At 55.4% G+C, this 28,000-nt stretch overlaps 2 protein-coding genes across 6 annotated transcripts; one reads left to right on the forward strand and one right to left on the reverse strand.

Annotated features, from left to right (window-relative positions):
- LOC128933679 (lysosomal alpha-glucosidase-like) lies at positions 1-15,389 on the reverse strand. 3 transcript variants are annotated; one of them, XM_054270709.1, is made up of 20 exons: positions 15,314-15,389; positions 9,494-10,022; positions 9,143-9,288; positions 8,028-8,193; positions 7,465-7,561; positions 6,374-6,493; positions 5,993-6,111; positions 5,359-5,490; positions 4,490-4,600; positions 3,608-3,721; positions 3,365-3,449; positions 2,920-3,037; positions 2,438-2,571; positions 2,202-2,353; positions 1,475-1,623; positions 1,254-1,395; positions 979-1,077; positions 698-862; positions 471-617; positions 1-274 (listed from the first exon to the last, which is right to left on the reverse strand). In XM_054270709.1, exons 2-20 carry the CDS (start codon positions 10,013-10,015, stop codon positions 212-214), a joined length of 2,781 nt encoding a protein of 926 aa, XP_054126684.1. In that variant the 5' UTR covers positions 10,016-10,022; positions 15,314-15,389; the 3' UTR covers positions 1-211. The 3 variants fall into 3 exon arrangements, with proteins under 3 accessions (XP_054126684.1, XP_054126683.1, XP_054126682.1); XM_054270708.1 differs by lacking the exon at positions 15,314-15,389 and adding an exon at positions 11,173-11,209; XM_054270707.1 differs by lacking the exon at positions 15,314-15,389 and adding an exon at positions 11,173-11,201 and having other exon boundaries at positions 9,494-10,025.
- On the forward strand, positions 13,621-27,768 carry MAFK (MAF bZIP transcription factor K). 3 transcript variants are annotated; one of them, XM_054270710.1, is made up of 3 exons: positions 13,621-13,670; positions 21,647-21,726; positions 22,910-27,768. In XM_054270710.1, the coding sequence occupies exons 2-3, from the start codon at positions 21,691-21,693 to the stop codon at positions 23,342-23,344; spliced, it is 471 nt and encodes a 156-aa protein (XP_054126685.1). In that variant the 5' UTR covers positions 13,621-13,670; positions 21,647-21,690; the 3' UTR covers positions 23,345-27,768. The 3 variants fall into 3 exon arrangements, with proteins under 3 accessions (XP_054126685.1, XP_054126687.1, XP_054126686.1); XM_054270712.1 differs by lacking the exon at positions 13,621-13,670 and adding an exon at positions 17,480-17,554; XM_054270711.1 differs by lacking the exon at positions 13,621-13,670 and adding an exon at positions 20,534-20,718.
- Positions 27,769-28,000: the final 232 nt, after the last annotated feature.

The following is a 28,000-nucleotide window of genomic DNA, read 5'->3' on the forward strand; positions in this document are numbered from 1 at the left end:
CCCACAGGACCCACCCACCCAGGACCATGCAGGGGGCACCCAGCAGCCAAGCCCCCATCCCACACCCCCTGTCCCCAGCTGTGCTGGAGGGGATGAGCAGCAGCAGGTGACAGTCCCCAGAGCCCTCTCCATGGCAGCATCCTGGCTTCAGGGGCTGGAGCACTGAGCATCTCCCAGCAGGGTGTCCCGGGGGTGACCCCACAGCCCCGTGTCACAGCCACTGCAGGGAGAAGCCCTGGCTGAGGCTCATGCCAAGGTCACTCACGTTGAGAACCTGTGGGGGGAGAGGAGACATTTTGGGGTACAGCCCTGACAGGAGGATGCTTCCCCCTAAACCCTGGCATGGCAGGAGAGCCACAGAGAGTCCTCACCCCCTTATTGGTCACACTGTGACCCTGGAGGAGGAGAGGTGGAGACCCTCAGGATGGGGACCCCCACCCAGCAAAGGGCACTCTGAAATGGGGCCATACCTGGTTGTCCAGGTAGGAAAAGGGCTTCTCCTGGCCATTCAGGAGGACCTTGCTGGGTGGCTTCTGCACCCCAAAGATGCTCAGTGTGCCAACGGTGACCTTGGTGGCCTCGGTGCTGGCATGGAGGACGGTGGAGGTGAAGATGTTCTGTAGGAGGGGACAGCTTGAGGTCAAGGTCACCAGGTACCATGGGACCCCCCACTCCTGCCCTCCCCACCACATCCCACCTGTGTGACATTGAACACCACGTAGGAGTAGTTGCCCTTCTCGAAGGTGTCCAGGCTCTCGCCATCATCCCAGAAAAGGTCACCCCAGGCGGTGGCATGCGAGGACAAGGCCACGATGAGACGCAGGGGGTTCCCTCGGGTGGCCTCTGTGGTGGTTCCTGGTTTCTGGGGTTCAAAGACATGGGTGCTGTAGGGCCATGAGCACTGGGTGCAGGAGTGGAGTTGCTGGGGGACACACACACTGTGGACAGCACCCAGGGAGGTGATGGGTGGGCACTCACCTGGGTGGGCAGGATGGAACCTTCCCGGATGTGCAGGTTGAGGTGCTCCAGAGGGGCTGACATCTTCAACATCTCCCCACTGCTGTTCACTGAGGAGCCCTGGGCAGGGAGTGAGAGACAGGGGTGTGAGGGATCAGGGATCAGGCAGGGGTCTGCAGGGCAGCCATCCCCACCCCTCCCTCCATTAGGGCTCAGCCAGGGCTTCCCATCCACAGCCCCAAGAGGGTCAAGCAGGGATCACCCAGCCCCTGGGCAAATGCTGTGATGCTCCTCACCGTGTAGAAGTCGTACCACGTGCCTTGGGGGACATAACCTGTGACTGAGTCCACCCCAGGCTCCAGCACTGGGGTCACCAGCAGGCTCTGGCCCCACAGGAACTGCCTGTCCAGCTCCCACGTGGCCTTATCCTGAGGGAACCTGCAGCAGGATGGAGATGCTGTGTGATCTCCCTGGTTCAGCCCAAGCATCTCCCCACTTCCGGTGGGGATGGCCTTACTCAAAGAACAAGGGCCGGGCCACGGTGTCCCCCTGCAGGTGGGCATGGTGGAAAAGGGTGTAGAGGAAGGGCAGGAGGGAATAGCGGGTCAGCAGCACGTCCTTCATGGCTGTCCTGGCTGCGGGGCTGAACGCTGTTGGGTCCTGGGCCTGGGGGGGACACTGGCAGTCAGCAGCTGTCCCACCCCTGACCCCATATCCTGCATCCCCCATCCCATATCCCATATCCTGCATCCCCCATCCCATATCCCATATCCTGCATCCCACATCCCATATCCAGCACCCCACATCCCATATCCTGCATCACATATCCCATATCCTGCATCCCACATCCCATATCCTGCATCCCACATCCCATATCCTGCATCCCCTATTCCACATCCCATATCCCCCATTCCACATCCCACCTCCTGCATCCCCCATTCCACATTCCATCTCCTGCATCCCCCATTCTACATCCCATATCCTGCACCCCCCATTCCACATCCCTCATCCCCCATTCCACATCCCATATCCTGCATCCCCAGTTTCACATCCCATATCCTGCATCCCCAGTTCCATATGCCATATCCTGCATCCCCCATCCAACATCCCATATCCCCCATCCCACAACCCATATCCTGCAACCCCATTCCATATCCCATATCCCGCATCCCCCATCCCACATCCCATATCCTGCATCCCCCATCCCACATCCCAGCCCTAGGATGCCTCCCCCTGCCCTGCACCTTCTCATTCTGGGTGTTGTGGTTGCGGGAGAAGGGGTAGAAGGCGCCGAGCTGCATCCAGCGCGTGCACAGCTCCTCCGAGGTGCTGCCCGAGAAGCCGCAGATGTCCGCCCCGACCAGAGGGATGCCAAAGAGGCTGAAGCTCAGCAGCCCTGGGGGCAGGCACAGTCAGCAGGGCACAGTTTCGGAGACACCTCCAAAGAAGCAGAGTGGTGTTAGGGCTCTGTGGCACCCACCTGGGATGGAGTAACGCATGTCCTTCCACTGGCTGCGGTTGTCACCCAGCCAGTGCCCCGAGTAGCGGCCCTGGCTGGGGAAGGTGGAGCGGGAGATGAGGAAGGGGCGCTTCCCCCGGAGCTGGATCAAGGCGCTGGAAAACAACAGCACAGCTGGGGGCAGAGGGTAAGAGCAGCCCACCAGGGTTTACCTTATCCCACAACAGCTCAGAGAAAATTCCAGCCTGCTGGCAGAGGGGTGGAGAGTCAGTCTGAGCAGTATGGCCAAGGCTTCCAGCAGGACCAGCCTCATTCACCCATTCCTCCCAGAGCAGTGTCAGCTCTCCTCTTCTCCTGGGTTATTGCCATCCCAGAGGCTGTGAGCAGCCAGAGCTCCTCCACTTCAGATCACACTCAAATCCCCATCCTTTTCCTGCTCAGCTCCGAAAAGGATTTTGCCCCAGCCCATCCCCAGGCTGCCAGGAAGCGGGATGCTCAGGTACCTTGCTGTGGCTTTGGCTTCCATCAGTCCATAGAGGTTGTGGAGGTTGTAGTGCACGGAGACTTTCTGCTTTGCTGAGGCACACACCGTCTTTGCAGAGAGGGAATCGCCCAGCACGGCTGCCAGGACACAGAGCCCAGTTGGACCCAGCTGGGGTGCAGGGGATATGGACTCCCCACACTTGCTGGCTCTGGGTCAGCCCTCCCACAGCCAGCTGTCACTGCCAACCAGTGCCAAAAGCTCATGCAAACAGCCCCATCCTGCACCCTGACGTGGCCCTAACAAGTGTGCATGGCTTAGACATGGATACTGGCACATGAAGGAAGGGATGGAGGCATTCATAAATGTCTCTTAGAAATGGTTTTCCTCCACCACACTCAGTTGGCAGCCATCTCAAAGCACACAGCACCTATGAGCACAGCCTTGTATCTCATCTCCCTCCTCACCTGGAGTGTAGGGTGGGTTGTCCAACTCTCCTGGGGGGCACCCATGCTCAGACCCATCCATGAAGTTGGATGGCTCATTCATGTCCTAAGCAAAGAAAATTGTGCTGCAGTTTCAGGTGTGTGGTTTTGGGATTAGTAGTAGACCTGGAAAAGCTGCATTTGAGGGACAGTCCTGCCAGGACACACACCAGGCATGAGCTGAGCTGCTGGCAGGGAGCAACCCACGGGCAAGGAGGGACTTACAATCCAGAGGCCGTCAAAGGGCACGTGGGCATGGAAGTGCTGCAGGTTCTCCAGCCACCACTGGTGTGTGTCTGGGTTGGAGAAGTCTGCAAAGGCAGTGAAACCAGGCCAGACCTGTGGAGACACCACAAATCCATGGGTTCAGCGAGCAGGTGATTTGTGGGGAGCCACCATGAGGAACAGGGTACCACAGCACGCCAGGGATTTCAACTGGGGGTGAAACAGGAAATGAGATAGAAGATAAACCCAGCCAATGCTTTGAGTCCTGGGGGCTACACACACACAGCATCCCTTCTACTCCATGGTACCAGGAGTACCAGGTGCTGAGGAGTCCCCAGAGGCTGTGGGCAGTGGCAGCTGATGGAGCCCTCACTTGCACAAGGCCTGATACCACCTCACCAAGAACATGTCAGGGAAAAGCCATGATTTCTCTGTGCTTTGCCTCACTCCAGGAATTTTAGCCAATTCATTTCCCCCCATGTTTTCAGGCTACATCAAAAGCTCCCTCCTTGGAGAGAGGAAGAGAGAGCAGGTGGGAGAAAGCAGCCAGAGGGGTCAAAGTGGGAGGGAAGAGCTACAGAGCAGGTCTCGAGGCACACTGCTCATCACAGACAACCTCCCCTCACCCCAGAAACAGGAAGGGAGAGAAATCAGATGATCAGCCTGAGGCAGCACTGCTGACTCTGGTAAGCTCATATGACTTCCACAGGCTCCTCTGCTGAGCAGGGGCTGGTGAAGACACCAGGAGGGGACAAGAGCTGAGCCAGGCTCTGGCAATTATCCCAGAGAACTGGCCACTTGGCTTTCCCTCTGTTGTGCTGAAATCCCAGCCCTGGTGTTGTACAACCCCCTGGGCTGGGATTTCCTCCCGGAGCTCCTCACCTGCCCGATGAGTGGCTGCCCCTGGGTGGTGTTGAGGAACAAGCCCCGTCTCAAGCCTTCATCAAAAGGCCAGTAGGAGCCATTGGGGCTGGTGCTGCTGATGCCAGGATCCTGGGGATGGAGCAGAGGGTTAGTGACACCCCAGGCAGCCCATGGCTCCTTCCCCTGGCCAGACCGGTGTGATTCACAGAGGAGAACCCAGGCAGGGTCAGCCAGAGCCCACACACGGCGGTTGTTTCCCCCCCAAGGGGAAGAGAAACTTGAGTTCAACACTTCCAGGCATGTTGTATAAAATGCCACTTCTGCAAGTCCCCAGGACCCGTTATGGTGTTTTGGGGAGGGGGAGACAAATACAAGAACTCTTGTTCTTATGCAGGAAACGTCAGGTCACGGACAGGGCTACTACAGAGAGTTCATTGAGGAGGAAATCCAGCTCCCCCCTGCAAGGACCTGCTGGTCCCCACTGCCTCCCGCAAGCAGAACCCGTGCCCCCACTCCTTGCAGAGGGAAGAAGGGACATCACAGCCAGGTCACAAGATCCCAGCACTTGTGGGGATGTGAGAGCACCTAAGTTGAGCACCCACAAGTTAAACTGCCTGACCCACAGCTCCTCCATTCCTTCTCTCCCAGGGGTCAGGGTCATCCTCGTACTCACAGGAGCACAGCACAAGAACCTGGCTGTGTCTCCAAGGTCCCTGCATTAGGGGGATTTCCAGTCACAGTTTACAGGGCCTGACCAGCACAGGGAATTGGCCTCCTACAAAAATCCCCAGAGCCAGGAACGACCAGCTGGGACCAGGAGCATCCCTTATGCCCTTGTCTGACATCCCTGCAGCAAAGGCAGCACGGTGGGGGAGGAGGGGGAATACCAAGATCATAACGTAGCGCTGCCCGTGTTTGTGGAGGTCTTCCACCAGGGAGGGCAGGGAGGAAAACTTCTGGGAATCCAAGGTGAAGTCCCGGTAGCCATCCATGTAATCGATGTCATTCCACTGCCCATCCTGCAGGAAAGAGGCTCAGGAATGGGTGATGAGGCTCAGGAATGCGTGGTGGAGTGCAGGAATGGGTGGTGGAGTGCAGGAATGGGTGATGGGGCGCAGGAATGGGTGATGGGGCTCAGGAATGGGTGATGGGGCTCAGGAATTGGTGATGGGGCTCAGGAATGGGTGATGGAGTCTCTGGAAGGGGTGATGGGGCTCTGGAATGGGTGATGGGACTCTGGAATGGGGCTCAGGAATCGGTGATAGGGCTCAGAAATGGGTGATGGGGCTCAGGAATGGTGATGGGGCTCAGGAATGGGTGATGGGGCTCAGGAATGGTGATGGGGTGCAGGAATGGGTGATGGGCTCAGGAATGGTGATGGGGCTCAGGAATGGGTGATGGGGCTGAGGAATGGTTGATGGGGCTCAGAAATGGGTGATGGAGACTCTGGAATGGGTGATGGGGCTCTGGAACGGGTGATGGAGAGGGCACTCCCTGCCCCACAGGCTGGGGGTGGGTTACCTGGGGGATCTGGTAGTTCCTCATGGCTCTCACAGTCTGCCAGGTCCTGTTGCTGGATCCGTAGCCCCAGCGGCAGAGGTGGAAGCCGAGGGCCCACATGGGGGGCATGGCTGGGAACCCTGCAGTGGGACAGTGGGAACATGGATGGGGATTCCCAAGATGACAGCAGCACCTCAAAAGGATGGGAAGGTAAGGGGAGAGGGAGGATTAAGGGTGATCACTGACCACAGCGTGCAGGAAGGCCTGGGGATGGGATGGCTGGGGGATGCTTATCCCTCCCCAGCTGAGAGGGTTGGGGATGGTGGTGAGGCTGGGGTGAGACAGGGATGTGGGCATGAAGGAGATGCCTGTAGAGAGCTGTGTTGGGGTGTGGGCACTTACCTATCACCTGTTGGTACTGCTGGATGACCATGCTGGGATCAGGCCCCAGGAAGATGTAAAAATCCAGCACCCCTCCAATGGTCCTCCAGGTCAGGCCTGGAGCAGGCTGCAGAGCCACCTCTTTGAATGGCAACACAGAAAGGGAAAGAGAAGAGAAAAAGGTAGTGACAATTGGGGAGCGGCCCCCAGACTTTAGCCCCTATGATGGGGCCCAGGCAGCACCACAGGCAACGCTCAGGGGAACAGAGAAATCCCTGTCTTGCACTCAGCAGATGCTAAATGGGTGTCTGGAAGCTTAAATCATCACGGCCCAGAGAGATCATGGGTTTATGCTATCTTGAAAATCTGCTCTTTAATCTCAAATCTGTGCCAGCTTCTGGACCAAGACTAAGCACCTCAGTGCAGTGCTTTCCCTGAAATCCCCTCCCAAGTGAATTGAGAGCCACTTTTACAAGAAAGCACGTGGGAGCCAGGCCTTTCCTGGGAAGGGCTGCTCACATGGAGCAGCCTTTTCACCTCAGCTCAGGTGGCTGCATCTCACAGGAGCTCCTGCTCAGCAGCATCACAGCCACAGAGCAGAGCACAGCTGGAGCTGCCAGAGCCCTGGGGTGAGCAGCATCATCCCAGCTGGCTGCACGAGGCAGCTGCAGGGAGGGACGGGTGGTCCTGGCGCTGCCCCTGGCAGGGCAGGAGCTGCTGCGTTATCAGCTGGCACACAGGGGCAGATCCCACGGCCACAGCTGGCAGCACAGCTGGGAACAGCGAGGGTGACAGATGGCACCCCCGGCTGTGCCCCAGCCGTGCCCAGTGCTGGAGCAGGGGAATGGGCATGGAGCTGCATGCAGGGGCCCTGCCTTGCTGATGGCAGCTGGGCGTGTGGTTAAACTGCTCGGCAGTTGCTAAAGAGCCTCGCCGTAGCCAGGAAACAGATGGCTGCTCTCAATAACGGAGCCATCAAACCACATCTTTCCTTTTCATGCCTTCCCCTCACCCCAAGGTCCCAAACTGGCCGCTCCAGCAGCTCCCATCTGTCCCAATCTGCCAGGTCCTCCACCATGGACAAGCTGGCCTGGGGTCCCCTGGACACCTACCCATGGCGTTGCTGTTGAGCAGGAAAACACCGTGAGCATTTCCACCCTCCTCCATCAGCAGGTAGAAGGGGTGGGCACCATACAGGTTGAATGATTCCTGCAAGGAAAGGTGCCCAGTAAGACAGCAAAGAGGGCAAAGCAGGAGAGGCCCATGTCACTGAAAGGGAATAAATGACCCTGAGCTGTATATGCTGCCACCACCTCACCAGGCATCTGTCACTGCTCTGGAGCATAAGGCAAGGAATGAGGACAGGTTTGGAGCTTAAGGCCGTGGGAGGCTGCTTCTTCCTCCAGCTCAGGGGCTGCTACTGAGCTGGGCTGGGTGAGGGGGAAGCCTCCTGCCTCACCACAACACATTGCACGAGGAGCAGGGTGGAGCGGAAACACCCAGCGCCCTTGGAGTGCCAAGAGCATTTTGCAATTGCTCTGAAATCCTCCCTGGCACACACCTGCTCATCAGCCTCTCCCAGTGCTGCTGCCCACCCCTGCCACGCTTTCCCAGGCACAGGAGAAGGCATTCCTGCCCTCAGCCCCTGCACCCCTCGGGGACAGGGCAGATGTACCGTGGGAGAGACGTCGCGGGCCCACAGCGTGAGGGTGTTCCAGTCCAGGCTGTGCAGGAGGCTGTCACGGTGCTCCCCCAGCCCATAGAGGAACCTGGATGGCAGTGATGTGGATATCTGGAGAAACTGGTCAGCAAAGATCAGGGGGGCCACAGTGGTGTTTAGCCTGCCAGGGTGGCACCAAGAAAGAGAGAGGGTCAGGAGGGGGTTCTGGGACTCATTAGGATCCATTTGCTCATCAATAATTGATCTCTTCCCTCTCAAAGCATCTCAAGGGGCAGTCTAGCAGCACATCCCACCCTGCATCCAGCCCCCAACACCCTGGCCCAGGAGCAAATTCAGGTCTGGCTGGACACAAGGCACAGCCCAAGCCAGCACAGCACAGCCCTCCCTTTGACACCAGAAGTTTCCACCCAGGTTAATTTTAACCACTGAGGTGATATGGCCATGGGGTTTCTCAGCCTGCTGTCACTGATAAGCAGCTCCCAATACAGAAAGGACCACAGCCACCAGCAAACGGGAAAGAGGAGGAAAGGACGGGATCCCAAAACACACCCTGACCAGACATTGTCCAGCTGGTGGTGCTTACCACCAACTGAGTGTGGGCAAAGCTGTGGAGGTGACAGAAGATGTACAGCAAAGTCACCCACAGCCCTTTTCCACAAAAAGCCTGGAGCTGTGGGTGTCCCTACAGCTTGGACAGCCAGGGAAACCCAAAAGCAGGGAGAGGGCAAAGCCACAACTGTTCTCTGACATTTTTCCTGAGCCACCAGATCATTTATTGGTGATGCGCTGGGATCTACACAATGTTTGCCTTCTGCAGCACCCTGGGAGGAATGAGAGCACTGGGAAGTTTTTGGAGAGATGCTGATCCCACACAGGTCTGCCATGGCCAGAGCAAGCACGTGGCCAGCCCCTGGGGCCAGGAAGCCACCTGCTGCCACATCCCCATGTCAGCACCGCTCAAAAGATGCAAGACAAAGAGTAATAATTGGCTGGAGACCTCACAGCATGTGTTTTCCTAATGGAAAACCATGGGGAAGCATGCTGGATCCTGCCTAGGTGGGAAAAGCTTCTCTCCACTGGCACAGTGTGAGCATGAGATGGGTTCTTACAGCACTGTCCCTGTTGCCTTGCGCTGCAGCAGCACCCCAAAGGGGTCCCAGGAGAAGTTCAGACTGTAGATGGGGTTTTCTGCTCTCTTCATCACCCGGGGAACATCAAGGGGAACCTCATAGCGTGGGTTGGCTGCATCTGTTATCTGCAAAAGGGAGAAAAAGGGTTTTAAAGACCAGCAAAGCGAGAGGACAAAGGGCTGGAGATGCTCACTGGCTCCACAGAGCCATGCCCAGAGCATAGCAGATTCCAGACTTGATCCAAGCAAGGGATGGTCTCCTACAGGATGGCAGGTGCAAGGGTCAGCAGCACAGTGACAGGGCCTTGAGGGCAGCCAGCAGGAAGCTCACCTTGATGTGCAGCCGTGTGTCTGTCTCAAACTCCACATCCAGCCTCAGCTTCTGGATGTCCCGGGGGTAATAGGCCTTCTCCCTCCGCACCAGCAGCCCCTCCATGCCCAGCGCTGTGTGGTTGAGGCTCTCCAGGGTGTAGCTGGGGAAGTCAGGGGGATAGAAGCACCAGGGCACCCCTTGCTTGCCCTCTGCCAGCGGGGGACTCTGGATGAAGCAGCAGCCTCGGCTTTCGCAGAGCTCCTGGGTCACCACCACGCGCCGCTCCGGGTAGCAGTCAAAGCGATGGCTCTCGGGGACCACCAGGCATTTTGGGGGTGCCGTGGGTCCCAGCCAGCCCCCCGACACTTGCCGCAGCACCCAGACGGTGATGGTGCTCAGCAGAACAGCGGCCACCAGCAGCCCACTGCCCACCCACCACGGGGCCAGCTTCCCATGGCCGGAGGGCACCGGGGCAGCCCCCTCCTCTTCCAGCCGGCACGCTGCTGGCTGGGCTGCTGTCAGCTTCTGGTACGACTTCATTGTCCTGCTGCTGGATGGAAGGGGTGAAAGAGACTGGGGGGGAGAGCTTGCCCAGGCCTCAAGGACAGCTTCCCCCTCTCCTGATGCCTGTGGTTTGGGCAGAGCCTGCTCCCTCAGCACCCTGCAGCATCACATCTGTGCCTTCAGCCAAGATGCACCTGGCAAATTCAGCAAAAGGAAGGCTTGGCCAAGGTGAGGTGGTCCTGAGCTTGCTAAGTGTGGGGAGACACTGACACCTGACTGTCCACCAATCCCAAGGGTGAAAGTGTGCCTGCTGCTCTCTGTGAAGAGGCCAAAGCACCATTCGCTTTTGGGAGGTGGCAGAGTGGCCCCTTAAGGAGATCTGAATTAATGGACTGCGGTGTTTCTGGAAAGTGCAAGCAAAACCGAGCTTGCTCTTCCAGTGGGAACAGAGCTGTGATGCTGAGAGCTGCAGCTCCGAGGTGAGGAGCATTCTCTGCTCTGAGCATTCCTCTGCTCCGAGCATCCTCTTCGAGCATCCTCTGTCATCACCGTCCAAAGCCCTGACTCAGAGGTTTTAGACCCGAGGAGAGCTGAGCAAGGGATGTCTGGGAATATGCCATTAGTCCTTGCTTTCTACTGATAAATGCTGATCCTGACAACCTCTCAGGCAAACAACTCCCCGATCCTAAGCAACGGAGACCCCGATGCTCTAGTTAAGTTTGCAGGCAGCAATCTCAGCATAAGAAAGAGACACAACTTTCTTGTCTCCATCTCACTCTCACTCAGACCCTGCTCCCCTCACCCTCCTCCCTGCACAGGCTCAGAAAACGCCTCCCTCCCCCATCAACACATTTAGTCCCCAGCCCTCTCCCAGCTCGGGCCACCACCACGGCTCAACCCGGCCGCGAACCTCCCGGAGCGGCAGCGCCTCCGCCTTTCGCACCCGCCCGCCGCTTCCCCCGGCGCGGCCGCTCCCGAACCGCGGGGCCCTCTGCCCGCCACGGCCACACGCACCGGGGCAGTGCCCGGGGGGACACACGGCCGGGGAGGGACACACACCCGCAGGGACACACAGCCGCAGGGACACACGGACGGGGACGGACACACGGCCGGGGCGTCCCCGGGCAGCGGCGCGCCCCGGGAGCCCCTGCCCGCCTGCGGGCCCCGCTCCGGCCGTGCCGGCGCTTACATACACGGGTCTCCTCTTGACATTGTGGCTGCGGGCAGCGGGCAGGGCACGGGCAGCGCTCCCGGCGCTGCGGCTCCGCCGGCCCCGCCGTAAACACCCGACGAGCTCGGCCGGCTCCTACCGCGCCTCTCTAGTAGCAGCGCATCCCCGCACGCCCCTCCTCCGCTCGCTCTTCCGCCTTGGGTGCTGTTTTTAAATTTTATTATTAATATTTGTGTCTAGAGTTTGGGAGAGCAGCGGGTTTTTTAGGTTTTTCCACAGTTGATGCACGCAGGGTGTCAAAACCCAAAGAAAGAACACATCTGTTTAGGTGTTCTAAACCTCTGTTTAGGTGACTAATCCTCTGTGCCCCCTTATAGGGTGAGAGCACTTTATCCCTGCCCAGTGGCTTCAGGGAATCGTGATGCTGGGTGTGTTTTGGGCCAGACTCACAAAACCCCACACACACCAGAACCTTTCTCTAGAGGTCCTGTCTCCCATGCATTCCTCTTCATTTGCCTAACAAGTGTGTGTGCTGCACAGGCTTTCCCACTTTTCAAAGGACTAGAAAGCTCCTCCTTGTTTACTATTGAAGGCCACCGCCGTCTAAAGTTCAGCAGCGAATGAAAACAGACCTTTGGAGCAGAGGTACTTTCCCCAGGGGATGAAAACGAAAAGTAACCTGTTGTAAACAGGGCAATTCATCCAGAAATAGAATTTCAGGTGACACAGTTGCTCCCCTCCTGCTATATGTGATTTGTCAAACCCCATGGGGGGAAATACCTCAATTCTGGTGAGCCCCAGGTGCGGGGCTGTCACCACAGAGGGTGAAATCCCCGTTCAGGATGTAGCCAGCCCATCCCTCCTGCCCCTGAGGACCACTGTCTCATGGATGTCTCAGGGATAAAACTCTGGATGATTTAGGATGGCTCTGACCACTCTTGGTTATCACCACTCAAAGAGAGCACAAGGAGCAGGTGGCTGTGTTGAGGACATCGGTGGCCCCAAAGGCTCCCACACCCAGCATCCCTTCTCCTTGCCTGTCTAGGCTCTCTGAGCCACTAGAACCTTCCTGGATGGAAAGGAGATCTGGAGACAAACCTCAGAGGCATCAGTGGAGACCACAGTTTTGGCTGAAATCTGCCCTCAGCTCACCCTGTCCCAGCACCCAGTGCAGGATTTCAACCAGTGCCTGCAAATCTGGGAGAGGTGAAGGCCAAAGCTGCTGCAGCTACACTGGACAGCAGCTTCATGCCACCCATCACCTGGGAGCTTTAGCCAACCTCATTAACTCAGTTCCAATGATAAATAGGGATTTCTTAACATCAGGGAGGTGCATTCACTAAACCTTGCTCAGGCTGCCCAGATCCATGGGGCTGTGCCAGGTATGAGGCTCCCTGGGTTTTGCAGCTTGTGTTGTTCAAGGCGAGCAGGGAGAGATGGGATCTTACTCACAGGCGCAGTTGTGGCCCTTAGAGCTGCTCCAGTATTTGGCCCCAAGGCTGGAAAGCACAAACTGCACGGGGCTGACACAGACTGTCCAACATTGTTATGGACACAAAGAAATCAAAACAAGCCCAGCTGAAATGGAGGCATTTTGGTTTAGTCAATTGCCTGTGTTATTACATTTTTTGATGCATTATCATCATTGTTGGATGCCCCCAGGGTCCAAAATGCTGTTCACACCATTGGGGTCAGGGTGGTGTGTTTAGCTGCTCACACAACTGCATGAAGAAAGTGCAAAGATTGGGTTGAGGATCCAGAAAAGTTGTGGATGCCACATCCCTGGAGGTGTTCAAGGCCAATTTAGATGGGGTTTGAAACAACCTCGTCTAGTGGAAGGTGTCCCTGCCCACGGCAGGGCGGTTGAAACGCGATGAGCTTTAAGGTCCCTCCCTAACCAACCATTCTATGATTCCATAAAACGCACCCGTGTGTGAGCGTGAAAACCCCCGGCCACGCTGCGCCCCCGCCATCGGGACTGATCCGGCTGGTCGGGAGCTGCCGGAGAGGGGTGAGCCCCGCAGCGGGGCGGGGGCACGGGGCGTGGTGATGAGGACGGGCATGAAGGGGGCATAACAGAGGAATCAGGAGCAGGGTGAGGATGGGGATGAAGGAGGGATGGGGACCAGGATGAGAACAAGGATGGGGAGAAAGATGGAGATGAAGGAGGGATGGGGACGGGGCTGGGGATGAAGTGGGGCGACTACGTGCCGGCAGCAGCGGCGCCCCGCCCGTCCCGCGCCCTTGCCCATGAATGAACGGCGCGGGCGGTCCCGGGGTGACGCGGCGGGCGGGCCGGGCCGGGCGGTGACGCGCGCGGTGACGCGCCATGCCGGAAGCGGCGGGGGCGCTGGTTGGTCGGCGGCGCGGCGGGGGGGAGGCGGCCGCCCCGCGCTTGTTGTTGTCCGCGGGACTCGCTGGCAGGGAGGGAGGAGGGAGCCGCGCAGCGCCCCCGCCGCCGCCCCCGCTGCCCCGCCGCCCCCGCCGCCCCCGCCACGGGGCGCTCCCGCCGGCACGCAGGTGAGGAGCCGCCCGAGCGCGGCGCGGCGCGAAGGGGGCGGGGGCGGGGGGCTGGGTCGGAGCCGGCAAGGGGGGGTGGCCGCGCGTTGCCGCTCGATGGCGGGGGAAGGGGCGGCTCGGCCCGGCTCCGGCCCGGCTCCCGCTCGGTCCGGTCGGCTCCGGTTGGGCGCGGGCGGGCGGGGCGGCGGAGGTAAAAGTGCTGAGTCACCACCGCGCCGGGCACGTGGTGCCGCCGCCCCTCGCACCGGGCCGGGCCGGGCCGGGCGCGCACGTGGGGCCCGGCGGGGGGCTCGGGGCGGGCGGCGGCGGCCCCGCCGGGCGGGAGCGGGAGGGGGCTCGGGCAGCGCCGCCCGCCCCCGCCGAGCGGCCCCCGAAGCCCCCGCGGGGCGGAGGCGCGACGGCCCCGCCGTCACAGCTTCCCTGTCATCTCGCACCAGCGGTGCGGAGCCGGCACCGCTGAACCCCCGCGGGACGGGGCTGGCAGCGCCCACGCACCCTCGGGGACACGGGGCTGGGGGGGGTCCCTTGGGTGTTCGCCGGGGTGATGCTTTCCCTGTCTCTTGTTGTTATTTTTCTTCCCCCCGAGGATGAGCGCCCTGCCTGCCTCTGCCTTTGAATGGCTCTTAAAATACATGTGAGGAAACCTGTTGTGACGCCGCGCGCTCCGCCGACTAAAAATAGCAGCTTTTGTAGTACGGAGGGAGCCGGGGCGCAGCCGGGGCCGGGCAGCGTGGCCGCGGCGTGCGGCGCTGGCCGGGCGTGGTGGCGGCTTCGTGATCCGCTGTCCGCCCCGCGTTATCGGGCAGGAGCAGCCGCCGCCACCGGGAAATGCCAGGCGGGCGCGTCGGATGGGCTGGGGGGTCAGCCAGCGGCGGGTGGGGGGCTTATCTCTGCTGAGCACAGCTGCTGGTCGGGTGGAAAGAGGGAGAGGTGCGTGCTGTGTTCGGGCTGGTCCCGGAGCCTGTGGGGAGGGAGGGAGGGATGCGTGTGCATGGGGCCGCCCTGAAAGCGGGGTGCTCTGCGGCCGCCCAGCGCTGGCCGTGGGAGGAAAGGGGACGGTGACATTCCGGGAGCGGGCAGTGCCGCGTGACTGTCTGGTGGGTGCGGGACGGTTCGGGGATTTAATCAGAACTGAGGAGGTGGGTGGGGGGAACCTCTTCAGCCTCCCCGTGACGGCAGCGGCACAAGGTGGGGAAACATCCAGGCCACGAGCGACGGGAACTGAGATCTCCAAACTCTCACAGTGTGTCAGGGTCTGTTTCCTTCCTCCTCTTCCTCGGGCTGAGAGCCCGCTCCCCTCCCTCGTGGGTTTCTCCGTGGAGGATTTATTTTACAGATTCTGCTGAAAGCAGGCCATGAGGTCTCAAATTAGGAACGAGCCCCCTTTGGGCAAAGTTGTTACAGAAAAGGGAAAGGCCTCCATTTTCGCTTTCACCTGGCCGCCCCCTCCTTTGCCAGCGTGCCTAAAGCTGAGCCGGGACTGCGGAAGGTGGAGGGAGCCAGTGAGAGAGCAAAGTGTTTCCCTGAAAAGCTGCACGCCTTTTTCTTGCACTTTCAGTTTTTGTGAGCCCTGTGGCGGACGCAGCCCAGCGCCCCAGCCCAGCGCCTGCTGCCGTCGGGGTTCTAGCAGCGAATGAGTTTACCTGGTGGCTTTTTCTCACTGCTGACAGCAGCCTGCGTCCCTCCGCTCTTTCCCCCCTCTCCTTCCGTGTGTGTCCGCGGTGCTGCCTGCCGAGAGCCCTTCCCCAAGGCTTCAGTCACTTCCTCGGGCTGATGGACGCCGCGGCTGCCCAATGGCAGGCAGGGCTGCGCGGCCCCGGAGTTAACTCTGCTCCCGCCCGGCCGGGCTGCCGGACCTGCGGCTGCCCAGGTTTTCCGTGCACTTGCCGCAAGGTTGGGCACACGGTGACTCTGGCCATCAGGACACCCTGCCCGCTTCTGCACGCTCTGAGCTTGACAGGGCTTTGAGCCCTGTTAAGTGTTCCTGGCTGTATTACGCCAGCTTCTTGCCTTGCTTCACAACTGTTTCTGAACCAGAGGTAGAAATTTGTTGGGGTTTTTTATTTATTTTTTCCCCCCGCTTGCCTGTCAAGGACAGCGTGCTTTGTCATGTTTTATGTCATTTCTGCGCCGTCGCCCGTCTCAGCAATCTGTTGCGGCGTGGAGTTCAGTACTGCTGTGTGCCTCCTGAAAGGGAAAAATACAGATCAGCTTGATATCCTCTGATTTCCATCAGCATTGGAAGATGATTAATGGCATGGAATGTGCTGCAGGACTTGGTATTGAAAATCTCTAGCTGTGTGAGATGTTTGGGAAGCGAAGAAAGGACAGCTGGGAGCGCTGGCCCCTGCGGCAGTCGGGGTTTGCGGGATAAGCTCGCTCGCTGATCATTTTTGTAAACATCCAGCTGTGAAATACTTGAGCGGTGCTAGCACTTTCAATTATCAGGAAGTTTCAGGCTCAGCACCCTGTAGAGATGAACAGGCAATTTCCACTTCTGTCTCAGCTATTGTTTGAGGCTATCTTCAAACTTGGGCAGAGAGTCTTCCAAGCATGAAGCAAGCACAAGCGATGCAGTGCTGTGTGACCATCAGCACAAGGGCTGGGGGAAGGCAGTAATGAGAGCAATTACCCTGGCACTGTGCTCCTGAGTTGAGGGACAGGCTGCATAGTGGATCCCACTGCTTTGCAATATTGCAGGATGCCAAATAGCAGTGCTATATTCCATTATTAAAGTTAGTGAAGATCTCTGACTTGATGGCTGGCACTTGGGGTCAGGAGCAGCAAAGTTAGGAATCCCAGTCCCAGTTCTGCCCCAGAGTCTGGCTGTGCATCTGCAAGTTATTTGTTTCTTGGTGGCTCAGCTTGTCCGGCTGGGGAGCTGCATCTCTGGGCTGGTGATGCTGAGGTGTAATTCCAGTATGTCTCTGTCACTGCGTTTTACAAGCACGTGATGGAAAAAGTGCTGTAAGCTTGTCAGTACCAGAGCTGGCTGTCACATACCTTTCCCCTTCAGTCTCCTCCTCCATGAAGTTTCAGAGGTGACACACAGACGTGCCCGCCTGGTGCTCTGTATCCCTGCTCCCTAACCACAGGCTCTTTGCAGCTTCTGACTAGGTTGTTTACCAAAGCACTGAAGACTGTCTGATCCATGTCCAGGCTTCCCCAGAGAGCGCCTCAGAGAGCTCTGTCCTGGCAGCTCTCAAATGTGCTCTGAAGGTTCCTGAATCTCCCCTTTGCTGCTGGATGCTGGTTCCGATCCATAAGGGAAATGGAAAGCTGGCCAGCTGGGCGAGGGCTGCGTGGAGCTCCTCTAGAACAGTAAACAGTGACTCACCCCCTCCTTGTGTCTTCTCTCTCTTCATGTCAAATATATTGCCTCGCATATGCTTCTCTACTCTCTGATTCACACCACCAGCCTGTCCCTCCCCGCTCTCATTACAAATGAGTGACAAGCGTCAGTCTGCCTTACAGGATGTGTGAAGGTTGTCAGAGCAGGAGAATGGCTTTTTGAGTGATGGGGAGAGGGATGGTGCTCTGCCTACCATGCTGCAATGTGCTGGAAATCCGTGTCGTGCCTGCGAGCGGCAGAGGCACGGCGGTGAGGATTTAAGCATCTGTAGTTGCCTTCACCTGTCAGCTCAGATGTTACCCGGGGTAGGCACATCCGTTTGGCTGGCGCTCTGGAGCTGGGAACAACTTGAGGATAAACGAGAAATTTAAACAGCTGCCTAGGATTTAAATGGCTGCGTTTGGGAATGAGTAGAGTGTTCCCTGCGTAGCTGTCGGTGCCGAATTGAGACATGATGGCAGAGATCCCTGTCGCTGCTTGAACCTTGCGCTGTTTTTCTGCCCTCGGGAAGTCGTCGCTGGCCTGGCGGAAGGTGAGGCTTGCATGTTTTCAGTTTGCTCTGTGTGTGTGAGGATGGAAGCTAAACACCAGCAGGGCTGTCTGCCAGGCACTCGTCTTGTGGCCGGGGTTGTCTTTCGGTGTAGAAAGAGTTTTAAAATTCAAGTTCATCTGCAGTTGTCGGGTGTCGGCAGTGATTTTATAGTAATTCCTTAATGTGTAATGCGTTTGGAAAGCCCTGTAGCGTGGAAAGTCTGAAATCTCACTCTGGCATGTTTTCTTTCTTAATTGCAAGCCTTGTGTGGAAAGCTCTGTCCTACCTCTGCCTGAGTCAGGCTTTCTGCTGCCTTTCCCTTTCAAAGCAAAGGAACTGAGATCTCTAGATGCTCCAAGCTGAGACTGTCAGACTTAGGATGTCAGCTGGAGACTTCCAGGTTTTTGGGAGGATGCTGCAGGAGGCACAGGAGCTGTCTGAGAGAAGGAGAGGGCGTTGGCAAGGCTGTCAATGGGTAACTTTATTGCAGAATTACAAGGGCTCTTTATGTAACCCACAGTCAAAACACTTGCTGTAAATACGAGCGTGGAGCAGCTCTGGAAAAGCTTTTTCCCCTCACAGTTGGTGTAATACTACTTGCTGCTTTATTGATGTGGCATTCGGAATGTGTCGTACTGCTTACAGAGCAGGGATGTGGCGCGGTCCTTGTTCCAAAAAGCCGAGCTCCTAATTTTAGATGTGATGCAGCAAATGCAATTAAGGAAAGAAGGGCAGGAGTAGGGTAAAGACTAAAAGGGTTCTAATAATCAAATTGCAGGCAGGGTCCCAGAAGACCCCTGTGCAGCATGTTTAGGGAACACTGCTGGGTATGACTTGTTTGCAGAGTGGTTTATGATTTCATTGCGGGGTTTTGCTTTGTAAGTAACAAATGTAAGGGAGATGACATGCTGATTTTTAGTGTCTTCTTGCTGGTAGCTGAATAGTCCCGAATAATCCTGATGGGAAGGATTTGGTAGATGAGATGAGGCCCAAGGCCCTGGAGGACTGCTGGTGAGGATTGCGAGTGTTGCTGTATCGGTTTCGAGCGGAGCCCAGACCACACCTGCGCCTTCACCAAGTGCAGAGATAAGACTCACCCTTGCACTCATATCTGACTTGAGCCTGTTTGAGTGTTTCTACTTGCTCTGTGAAATCTTGCCCTTTGGGTCAGGCCAGCCCACAGTCTCCCACCCTTGTCTTAAGAGGGTCTGGCATCACAATTCCTGATGGTGCCTTGAACCTCCTCGTTAGTCTGTGTCAGCAGCAGCTCTGGCCATGGCCCCTGGTGCAGTAGGGTGGATCCCAGCCTGTATCTGAGGGATGCTGGCCCATCCAGGGTGTTTTGGTGTGGGGGAAAACAGGTGTGCAGCAGAAGACGCCGAGCCAAGCGCCTGTGCTGTCCTCTGAGGAATGTGCAGGGTAAGGAGCTGTTGCTTTGGTGACATGGAGCAACAGGTGACCAGCAGGGTTTCATCACTCAGAGCTGGAGCATTGCTCGGGGTGGCAGGTGAGCCCTCACGCTGACCCCCACTGGAGGCAACCTCACCCCTCGCCTCTTGTTTTCCATGATACTTTACATTTCTTTCCATCTCCGCGCGGCCAAGCGGCCGCGTTCAGTTTTTCCATCGGCTGGCGCACGAAACGCTTTGAAGACGCGCTGGGTGAGGATCAAAAGGCTTTTTGTGCGCTCGGTGGGTGTGACGGGGCTCTCGCTGGCCTCCCCCTCCTTTTTGCCTTTCCTTTTCCGGCGTTCGCAGCGCGGCCAGCGGCCGGTGCGCCCCTTCCCTTGTAGGGACGGGGGCGGCGCGGGAGGGGGGGATGCCGCCGAGGGAAGGAAGAGTTTCTGATGCTGTGGGAATGTGAGCGCTCAAACTCTGTAAACAGCTGGTGACTCACTGCATAACTATGGCACCAACTGCCTGCGGCCCGGCTGCGCCTCTGCAGGGAGGGGGCTGCCGGCCCTTTCCTCTCCGCACTGGCAGCGCCTCTGCGCTCCTCAGCTCCGAGACCTCCTGGCCAGCACAAGGAGCTTTCTCCTTCCCTCCTCCCCGCCTGCCAGTGCCTACGTCTGCGGCTCTGGCCGGGAGGTAGGGGTGGGCAGCAAATGCTGGTGTGGAGGGGAAGCGATGGACGGTGCAAGGGGGCTGGAGAGGTGCCTGTGCTCGCAGGAGATGCTGCTCTGGAGAGCGCGCACACAGAGGTTGGGCGCATCTCCGTCTCTCGGGGGCTGGGAGTCGCCCCCCTGCCCCGTGCCCTGCCCATTCCTGCTGTGCTGGCGAGACAAGGGGCTGCTGTGGCTGGAGGTGTGCCCGGGGTGGGGCTCCGTGCTGGAGGAGAGCAGGGAAGGACTCGCTGATGCTCTAGAAAATGCAGCGCACACCAGTTGCTGTAAGTGGTCCATTCATCACGGAGCATCTTGGCTTGTGTGCTGTGCGGCTGTCCTTGTCCCTCCTCCAGACATGGAGAGCTGTGCTGTCTCAGGCTTAAAAATAGAGGAGGCGCCTAAATACACTCCCTAATATCTAGGATAGTATCTTGCAGCTCTGCAATTACAGGATTATTTTTTTTCCCCCTCCTGCTCTTCATCTTGATTTTTATGTAAGTCGTGTGATGATGAGGTGCCTTGACTGATAAAATTCAAGTGACAGCAGCACGGGCTGAGCCAGCACCTTCACCCACTCAGCTCCCACTGGTCCCCACACCCCACCTTTGCACCCCCCCAAATCCCGCCACCCCTGTTTGCAGATATGAATGAGTTTGTTTACTCTCCGACGACCTCGTGATGTCTTTGCACAGACATGACCTGAAGTCATTATTGCTTTTGGGCTTCTCTGTTTCCATGGCGACTGTCTCCGGGTTGGCTACTTTCCCAAGGTCACCATGGCAACTATCAGAAGGGAATCATGCTTGGGATGCTTTGGCTGGATTTTTCATGAATGATTAGGATGTGTGACACGATGCAGACGTGGAAATGGGGAGGGTTTGGGCTGGGCAGGAGAAGGTGGGGGCAGGCAGAGGGCTCCCGCCAGACAGGAGCTCTGCGGTGCCGCGGGTGCGCAGCCCTCGAAGCCGCCCTGTGTCGGGGGCACCTGCCTCACCCCTCCCCTCTGGGGAGCCTTAGCAGCGGCTGTGATGGTGGTACAGCTGCCTGTGCCTCTCCCGGGGTAGGTACCATCGCACCATGGGGTGAAGGGGTTGGTGGAGGTGTGGGCAGGTGGATTTTCTGCAGGGCGCTGTCGGAGGGCTGTAGTCGTGGCTAAGGTGAGAGTGAAGGGCAGTGTCACGGCAGGGGACGGGCTGGCTGTGGATGGACATGCCTCCACGTCACTAGAAACATCAGGCAGGTCTGCTGTCACAGTCTGGGGCTGGAGGATTGGGAAGCAACAGTCCTGGTGTGTTGGGAGAGGTGAACTCCTTGCTGGCTTTGTTGTCCGGGGGGGGCTTTTGTTTCTGTTGTTTGGGTTTTCTGGTGGCGTCTCCTTTGGGTGGGGACAGCGCTGGAAGCAGGTTACAAACCAGGCAGCTTCTCTCTGGGTTGCTGGCTCAATTTGGAGCCGAGCTAATAATCATCAAAATGAGAATGAAGGGAGTTGTTGTCTTGTGGCTTTTCAGTGCCTTTTATGAGCAGAGGTAACTCGTAATTCAGTCCCTAATAGGCCATTTGGAGCGTCTGGGATGCCTCCAGAGGGAGGTGAGCCAGTGACGGGGCCTTGGAAGCCACGCTCCATTCTCCCCTTGGGAAGGGGTGGCACATGGCAAGGTGGTGCATGATGCTGAGTGTGACTCTTGTTTACAGATGAATGTGGGTGTCCTTCTTTCCTCCCTGCCCTGTCTTCTCTGCTGCATCTTAGTGTGGTTAATAGCAAAATACGAGGTCTGGCTGTTAAAAAGCAATGCACTTGTCAACACAAATTTCTCTTGCTCTTATCTGAATAGGGTAAATGATATCTGAATCCATCCCAGTGATTCAAACAACTGTGTGCTTATTTCTTTCAATGGTGTTTGATTTGGGGGTTTGGGCTGTGTGTTGGGTATCTTCATCCAGTCCTTGTCTCTGTGATTAACCTGGAAACCTCGTTTTGTTTTTTCCAGTTGCAATTTCTGAGCAGTTTTGTCCGGAAGACTGTGCTCAGGTTATGACGACTAATCCCAAACCGAACAAGGCATTAAAGGTAGGGAAGAGGCTGAGTGGGTGGTGCTGGGTGGCTGGGGAGGCTGTCACAGAGCTGTGCCGTGCTGCTCCTACGTGACTGTTCTTTTTCATTCCCAGAGACTCTCAGAAATGGGTGCTGGTACAATTTCCCACTGTCTACAGGAAAGGTTAGGGTAGAGGAATACTGGCATTACCCAGAAAGAGGCCTGAAGTCTCTGGGATGGTGAGGAGGCTGGCATATCCCAGCAGCTTCCCAAGAGACTTCTGACTACAGGAGGTGTTGGCAGCATCCTGAAACCAGTGCTCCCAGTCTTGGCAATGAGCTACTTTTACTCTCAGGACTGGGAGGCACTGGGCAAGGGACTTTTTCAGCTGGTGTCTCCTAGATGCATGAGACAGTAAATGCCTCAGACACACCAGCTTGGTGGTAGTCTGTGCCCGGGCTGTTCATGCATGGTTGAAATTTCTTTCTAGTGTTTTGGCTCTTCATTCCTTATGTCCTACAGTCTCTGAAAAGACGAAAGGATGATGTCCTAAAAGTTCTGTGTTCAGTGATATTGAAGGTGTTTTTCAGCCTAAACAATTTTGTGATTCTGAAAATAGTGGTGGTGGCAAATGTGCTTGAGGAAAGGGCAAGGCCTTGGTGGTTTTCTCATGTAACTTCAGTTACTACATGCTGTGCCCCAGCAAAACCAAATCAGGCTGTCCTTGAAGCCAAGCATGGTTGGTTTTGTTCACGACTCAAATGAGCAATCTTCAACGAAAAACCACAAAATGCTGAATTAAGCCCTGCACAGAAGCAGCTATTCTGCTTTTGAGATGCTGCACTGGTGTCCCAGCATAATGCAGGGATAAGGTGTCATCTTTAGCATTCATTATGAATTCCAGGTCCTGACAAAGGACTTCACAAAAAAGGCTTCAGCTGACTGTACATTTATCCCCTTGAAAATCTTGCTGTTGGGTTCACATTGGGTGTGTGAAGATCTGTGACCTGAGAGGGTCACCCAAACCCAGACAGCTGCAGTGCTCAGATCTCTGCCATGTTTAACCCAGATGTTTTAGTGGAGCTTGTGCTCTCCACAGCCGATCAGGAGTATTTTCCAGATACGGATGTCATGTTGGGGTGGCCTTTTCTCCTTCTGCTGCCCAGAGCACCCGCTCACGTCGCCTTGCTGCTACCCCTGTGCTGTTGGTATTTGCAGGTAAAGGAGGAGTCAGGAGAGAATGCCCCAGTGCTGAGTGATGATGAACTCGTGTCAATGTCCGTACGGGAGCTGAACCAGCACCTGAGGGGTCTCACCAAAGAGGAGGTCATCCGTCTGAAGCAGCGGAGGCGCACGCTCAAGAACCGGGGCTACGCTGCCAGCTGCCGCATCAAGCGTGTGACTCAGAAAGAGGAGCTCGAGAGGCAGCGGGTTGAGCTGCAGCAAGAGGTGGAGAAGCTGGCCAGAGAAAACAGCAGCATGAAGCTAGAGCTGGATGCCTTGCGCTCCAAGTACGAAGCACTCCAGACCTTTGCTCGTACTGTGGCGCGAGGGCCTATTACCCCGACCAAAGTTGCCACCACCAGTGTCATCACCATCGTGAAATCGGCCGAAATCTCGTCCAGTTCTGTGCCCTTTTCAGCAGCCTCCTAGTGCCCTCGGTGGGGGGAACTAGCAGCCTTTCAGAGGGGAGGGGATAAGGCTCTTATGCATTGTTCCGGAGTCCTTGGTCACGTCAAGAATTGGCATTTTAAGAAGTCTCTTCCAAAAGTGCAGAAAACCAGAAGAATATAAAAAAAAAAGAAAAGAGAAAAACAAACAAACCCAAAGGGTTCCTACAAAGGGAACTTAACTGGCTGCTTCTGTCTGGACTCAGTGGCTCCATCAACCTCTCGTGTCCAGGATTTGAGCTCTGTATGCAGTACAAATTGCAAGATCTGCTTCCTCCTTCCCTCTGCCTCCACAAACCCCTCTCAGCTGTGGGCAGCTTTCCAGCTGGGAGAAGATACCTGAGGAGCCTCCAGAGTCTTCGTGAATGATGCTCAAGAGCCAGGAAACATATGGACCGTAGAAATCATCATGTGAGATGAATGTATGGGAAAAAAGAGTTTCCTTTAGTGGCCTCCTACTCCTTGTAAGAAGGGTCTCCCCTACCTTCCCCACTTCCACCTGATGTTATGAGGGCAGGAATATAGGCTTTTTGGGTTTGATTTCATCCTGCTAACAGTGGATGGGAGTGGGAGGATGATGGAGATAAATGCTTGGGTCTGACCACACCCATTAAGAATAACCTTTTGTTTTCAATCCATGCTGTTAAAATATGGAAAAATATATATTTTACATATTTTAATATGCCCCATTACCTGTGTGGCCTGTAAAAAAAAAAAATACATAGCAGCCTCCTTTATTCCGAGCCCAAGTTTCCTGATAGCTCCTTCCCAAAGGTGTGCCTGTGAATTGGGTATATTTATGCAGTTTATTTCTTCCAAATGATCCGCAGTCTTGAAGTAGCAGCTTTTTTTTTCCTGGGTTACCTGAAGCTGAAGGGAGGGAGGCACAGTCAATGCTGTGAAGAGCAGTGTGGTGAGGAGGAGAAGGGAGGATGAGGAGGAAAGATGCTGCAAGTATTACTGGTGGAGGCAGAATTGGCTGGGAGAGAAGGTGGGACAGTTCTGCTGGGATCGGCACTGCGAGGAGGGGTTTGTGCAGAGGATGTTGGAAGGATGCTTTTAAAGCACTGAAGTGTAACTAGACGGCAATAGCATTCAGCCAGGAGGAGAGAAGTTTAGAGTCTCTTCTTTGACAAAAGCACTGGTATGTTAGCAATGAGCATCCTTAGCTGGAGAGCTGTGCTCACCAGTCCTTGGTGATTGGAAAAGGGCTGTGGGGAGGTCAGATGGGAGCTTGGAAGAGTCTTTCCCTCTCCATAGCACGTCAGATGCTGGATTTGGGATCCAAAGAGTACGGTGAACAACCCTCAGTGTTCAGACAACCTGTGTGAATGTGACCCTGAAACTTGATGCTTTCTCTTGCAAGTGGGTGAGTTACAATGAGGGCAGGATGGAAAATCAATGTGCATGTAGGGGGCAGAAGAATTGGGATGGAGAAGTCGTTTGTTTGGCTCTGAGCAGTGGTTTGGGAGAGGGATTTCTGGCTTGGCAGTGGGCAGGATTTGGGAAGCTGAAAGGAGAGATGCTGCTGTCACGCAGCAGTGGTGAAACAATGAATGTTTCCAGGTCACTGTAAAAAAAAAAATAGCTATGTTGGTGTTTGTGTGTTTTGTTGTTGTTTTTTTTTTTCTTTTTGAAGTAGGAAAGGGAAGGGATTGTGTGTTTTGTAGGGCAGGTCAGAGACTTATGGAATGGACGATGCCTGTTGTCATGCAGGTGAGAAAAGAATGAGATTGCTGAGGTTTTTAAGATGAGGAGAAGAGCTTAGAGAATATGGGCTCTGGAACAAAGATCACGGAGAATTCATAAGTGGTTTGGACTGAAAGAGAATAATCAAGTGCTACCGTTGTTGGAAAGAGGACAGTGAACTGGCATCTGACACCCAGTATAATTTGTTGTTTGAGGCTTTGTCTTGTCTTGAATGGCAGTAAGTTGGTAGAAATTTAGTGAAGCCCTACTTGTCTTTGGAAGAAGTTGTTAGCTTGCTTTTTCTTTTTATTTTCACCTTGTCATCGGAGTCTCTGGATTTCCCAGGAGGATCCTTTGTGAAATAGGTTAATGAAAAGAGAAACCTCAGACTTGGTTCTCGTTCAGTCCCCAACATCGACATCCGTGACTTTACTGAGCCAGAAAGGGTGTCAGTGAAATGCTTCCTGCAGGCTCGTTCCCCCTGCCAGATCCACACGTTTTGGAGGGGAGCAGGGAGTTTCCTTCAAGTGATTTTCCAACACACGTAGAGTTTGGATGGCACTTAGTGTTACCTCATTTCTCCTCCATTCCCTCCCTATCTCCAGACAGGCAGATCGATGTCCTGTGTATCAGTACCAGTTATTGACTCCCACAGCAGAAGCTGAGGAAGAGAAAGATGTTACGGTCATTTCCTGGTCCTCTCATGTTCTCCAGCTCACAGACATTGGACACTTTCCCAGACCTTACAGGTGCCTCCAAAAACAGGCAAAATGGAGACTCCTGGCACTGTTGGGGCTTTAAATGAAAACTTTATTGAAAAAGGCCAGTTGACTTGAAAATGCCCAAATGCTTCCAGTCTTTAAAACAGCTCCAGAGCTCCATAACATTCCTGGCTAGATAGGAACACCCTCTGGCTGCCCTTGACACCCCTCCGGGGAAATCAGACCTGTCTCACTGAAGGGGACAGAGGTTGAACTTTGTTCCTGGGGTCTTCTTGCTGTTGGAATGAGTTGAGAAACATATCTTTATGTGGCACTTCCCTTGTGGCCAAGTATTTCTTTTTTTTCCAGTTCTTGGAAGGGTGCCAAAGGCTTGTCCAAGTGATTGCTAGTTTAGTGCTGGTAGGCACTTAAATCTCTGGTCACTCGATAAAGAACAAGAGGCCTGGGTGTTGTTAAAGCTGTTGATACCATAGCCATGGTAGGTAATCCATATTGGATATCCATAAGGACCACGTGGAAATATTTAAAGAGAGAGAAATATATATATAAATATATAATTATATACATTTTATCGTACAGATTTTTCGTAAAAAAGAAAAAAAAATAATTTTTTTTCCAAGTTTGATACTGTAAATCTTTATTAAAAGAAATTGCCAGTCCAGGGCTCCCTGGGTGGTGACCTGGAGGAGAATGAAATGTCCTGGCTAAACTTCCACAGAGGGATCAGAATTGCAAGGTAACGTGGAGGGAGGAATGACCCGAAAGCTGTCGATGGCGTTGGAGACCCAGCTCCTCCACCCTCCTCCCTGGAGGGCCCTCCAGCTTGGGGTTGTCGCGTTGCATTCCTCTGGGGTTCGGTTTGTTTCTGTTGTGTTTTAATTTTTTGTTTTGTTTTGTTTGTTTTTTTTTTTTTTTTTTTCTCTCCGTCCTGCACTTGCCAGCCTGACACCCAGGGCGAGCGGGGAGCTGGTGGCGTGGGACACGTCCCACAGCCGCGCCTCCCGCTCTTCTCTGCTGCAGTACTTTGGATGGCTCCCTTCCCTGCCCCTCTTAGTTTGTCCCCCCGACCCTGCTGAGGAGGAGCTCAGGGGGGGCTCTGATTTTTGGGTGCTGGGATCCTCTCCCCTGGGCCTGGCCGTTCTTTGGTTGCTCCCCATCCGCAGCGTGACGCGGGAAGCGAGGCTGGGTGGGAGGCAGGAGAAGACGAAGGCGTCGGGAAGGGGCTCCTCTGTTCTCGTAGACGTGTTTGCTGTGCTCTCTGTTGGGAGGGGGGAGCCTTTCCCTCCAGGGCAGCTCCAGATCCCTTTGAAACAAGGCAGCGTCTCTGCTCCTGCCCAGCTCTACATCTGCCAGGAGGAGACCACAAAGTGCAGAGACCTGGGTGCCAGGGCAGCTCCGGGACGGCGGGAGGGACGAGGCGCTGGCACTGGGCTGGGGCGGATGCGAGCTGTGCCACGGGATGGCTCAGACCCGGGGAGGAGGAGAAGGTGGCAGTTTTTTCTCTCTCGAATCATTTAAACTTCATTGTCATGATTGTTTTTATTTAAAAAAAAAAAAAAAAAGGAAAAAAAGAAGAAAAAAAAAAGGTAAAAAAAAAAAAAGAAACAAAACAAAACCGAAAAACTTTTGTAATGTGGATTTGTTTTCCTTCGTCTGTATTTCAGTCTGCTGGGGTGTTTCTGTAGATGGTGGATACTTGCTTTCATTTTTTTAATGATAGAAGTCTTCTGTTTTAAGTTGTTTTTTATCACCAGCTCATTCTATCCTCTGTGGTTACTCAGTAATTTCATTTCAATATTTATTTTTGTGCTGCTTTTTTATTATAAAATAAATTATTGATATACCAAGCAATGTGGATTCCTGTTTGTAAGGCGAATAGCCCTGTGTTTGTGTCCATTACTTCTCTTGACAGCCACAACGTAATTTATTGCTGTAAATTTAGCTGCAGTGACTGGTTTTTTTGTACCTTTCCAATAAAGCATTTTCTGGTTTCAGACTTGCCCTGGTCTATGGTCAGCGTTTTGGAGCCTGAATTGATCTTCAGTGGAGTGTTTTCCTCGGGTTTTTTGCTGCCTGTCCCCAGCGCAGCACCCGGCTGCGGTGAGCAGTGTGTTTTTTGGAGGCAGGCTGGGCTAAGGCGAGTGGGATGGCAGCTTGGGCTTTTGCAGTCATCTGACCCAACCTCCTGGAGCCCATCTCAGCCTTGCTGTGGTGCTTTCTTGGGACAC

Source organism: Melozone crissalis, unplaced genomic scaffold (genome assembly GCF_028551555.1).
Source record: "Melozone crissalis strain CALT ecotype California unplaced genomic scaffold, PUWL_Pcris_2 ptg000012l_1, whole genome shotgun sequence".
In the NCBI taxonomy this organism is placed as follows: Eukaryota; Metazoa; Chordata; class Aves; order Passeriformes; family Passerellidae; genus Melozone; species Melozone crissalis.

Coding starts and splice junctions, on each gene's coding strand:
- LOC128933679 (XM_054270709.1), bottom strand. CDS start 10,015: ATGAAGTCGTACCAGAAGCTGACAGCAGCCCAGCCAGCAGCGTGCCGG. Junction 3,450..3,607: donor CCTTTGACGGCCTCTGGATT/GTAAGTCCCTCC, acceptor TTCTTTGCTTAG/GACATGAATGAGCCATCCAA. Junction 863..978: donor GTTCCATCCTGCCCACCCAG/GTGAGTGCCCAC, acceptor TTTGAACCCCAG/AAACCAGGAACCACCACAGA.
- MAFK (XM_054270710.1), top strand. CDS start 21,691: ATGACGACTAATCCCAAACCGAACAAGGCATTAAAG. Junction 21,727..22,909: donor AACCGAACAAGGCATTAAAG/GTAGGGAAGAGG, acceptor TGGTATTTGCAG/GTAAAGGAGGAGTCAGGAGA.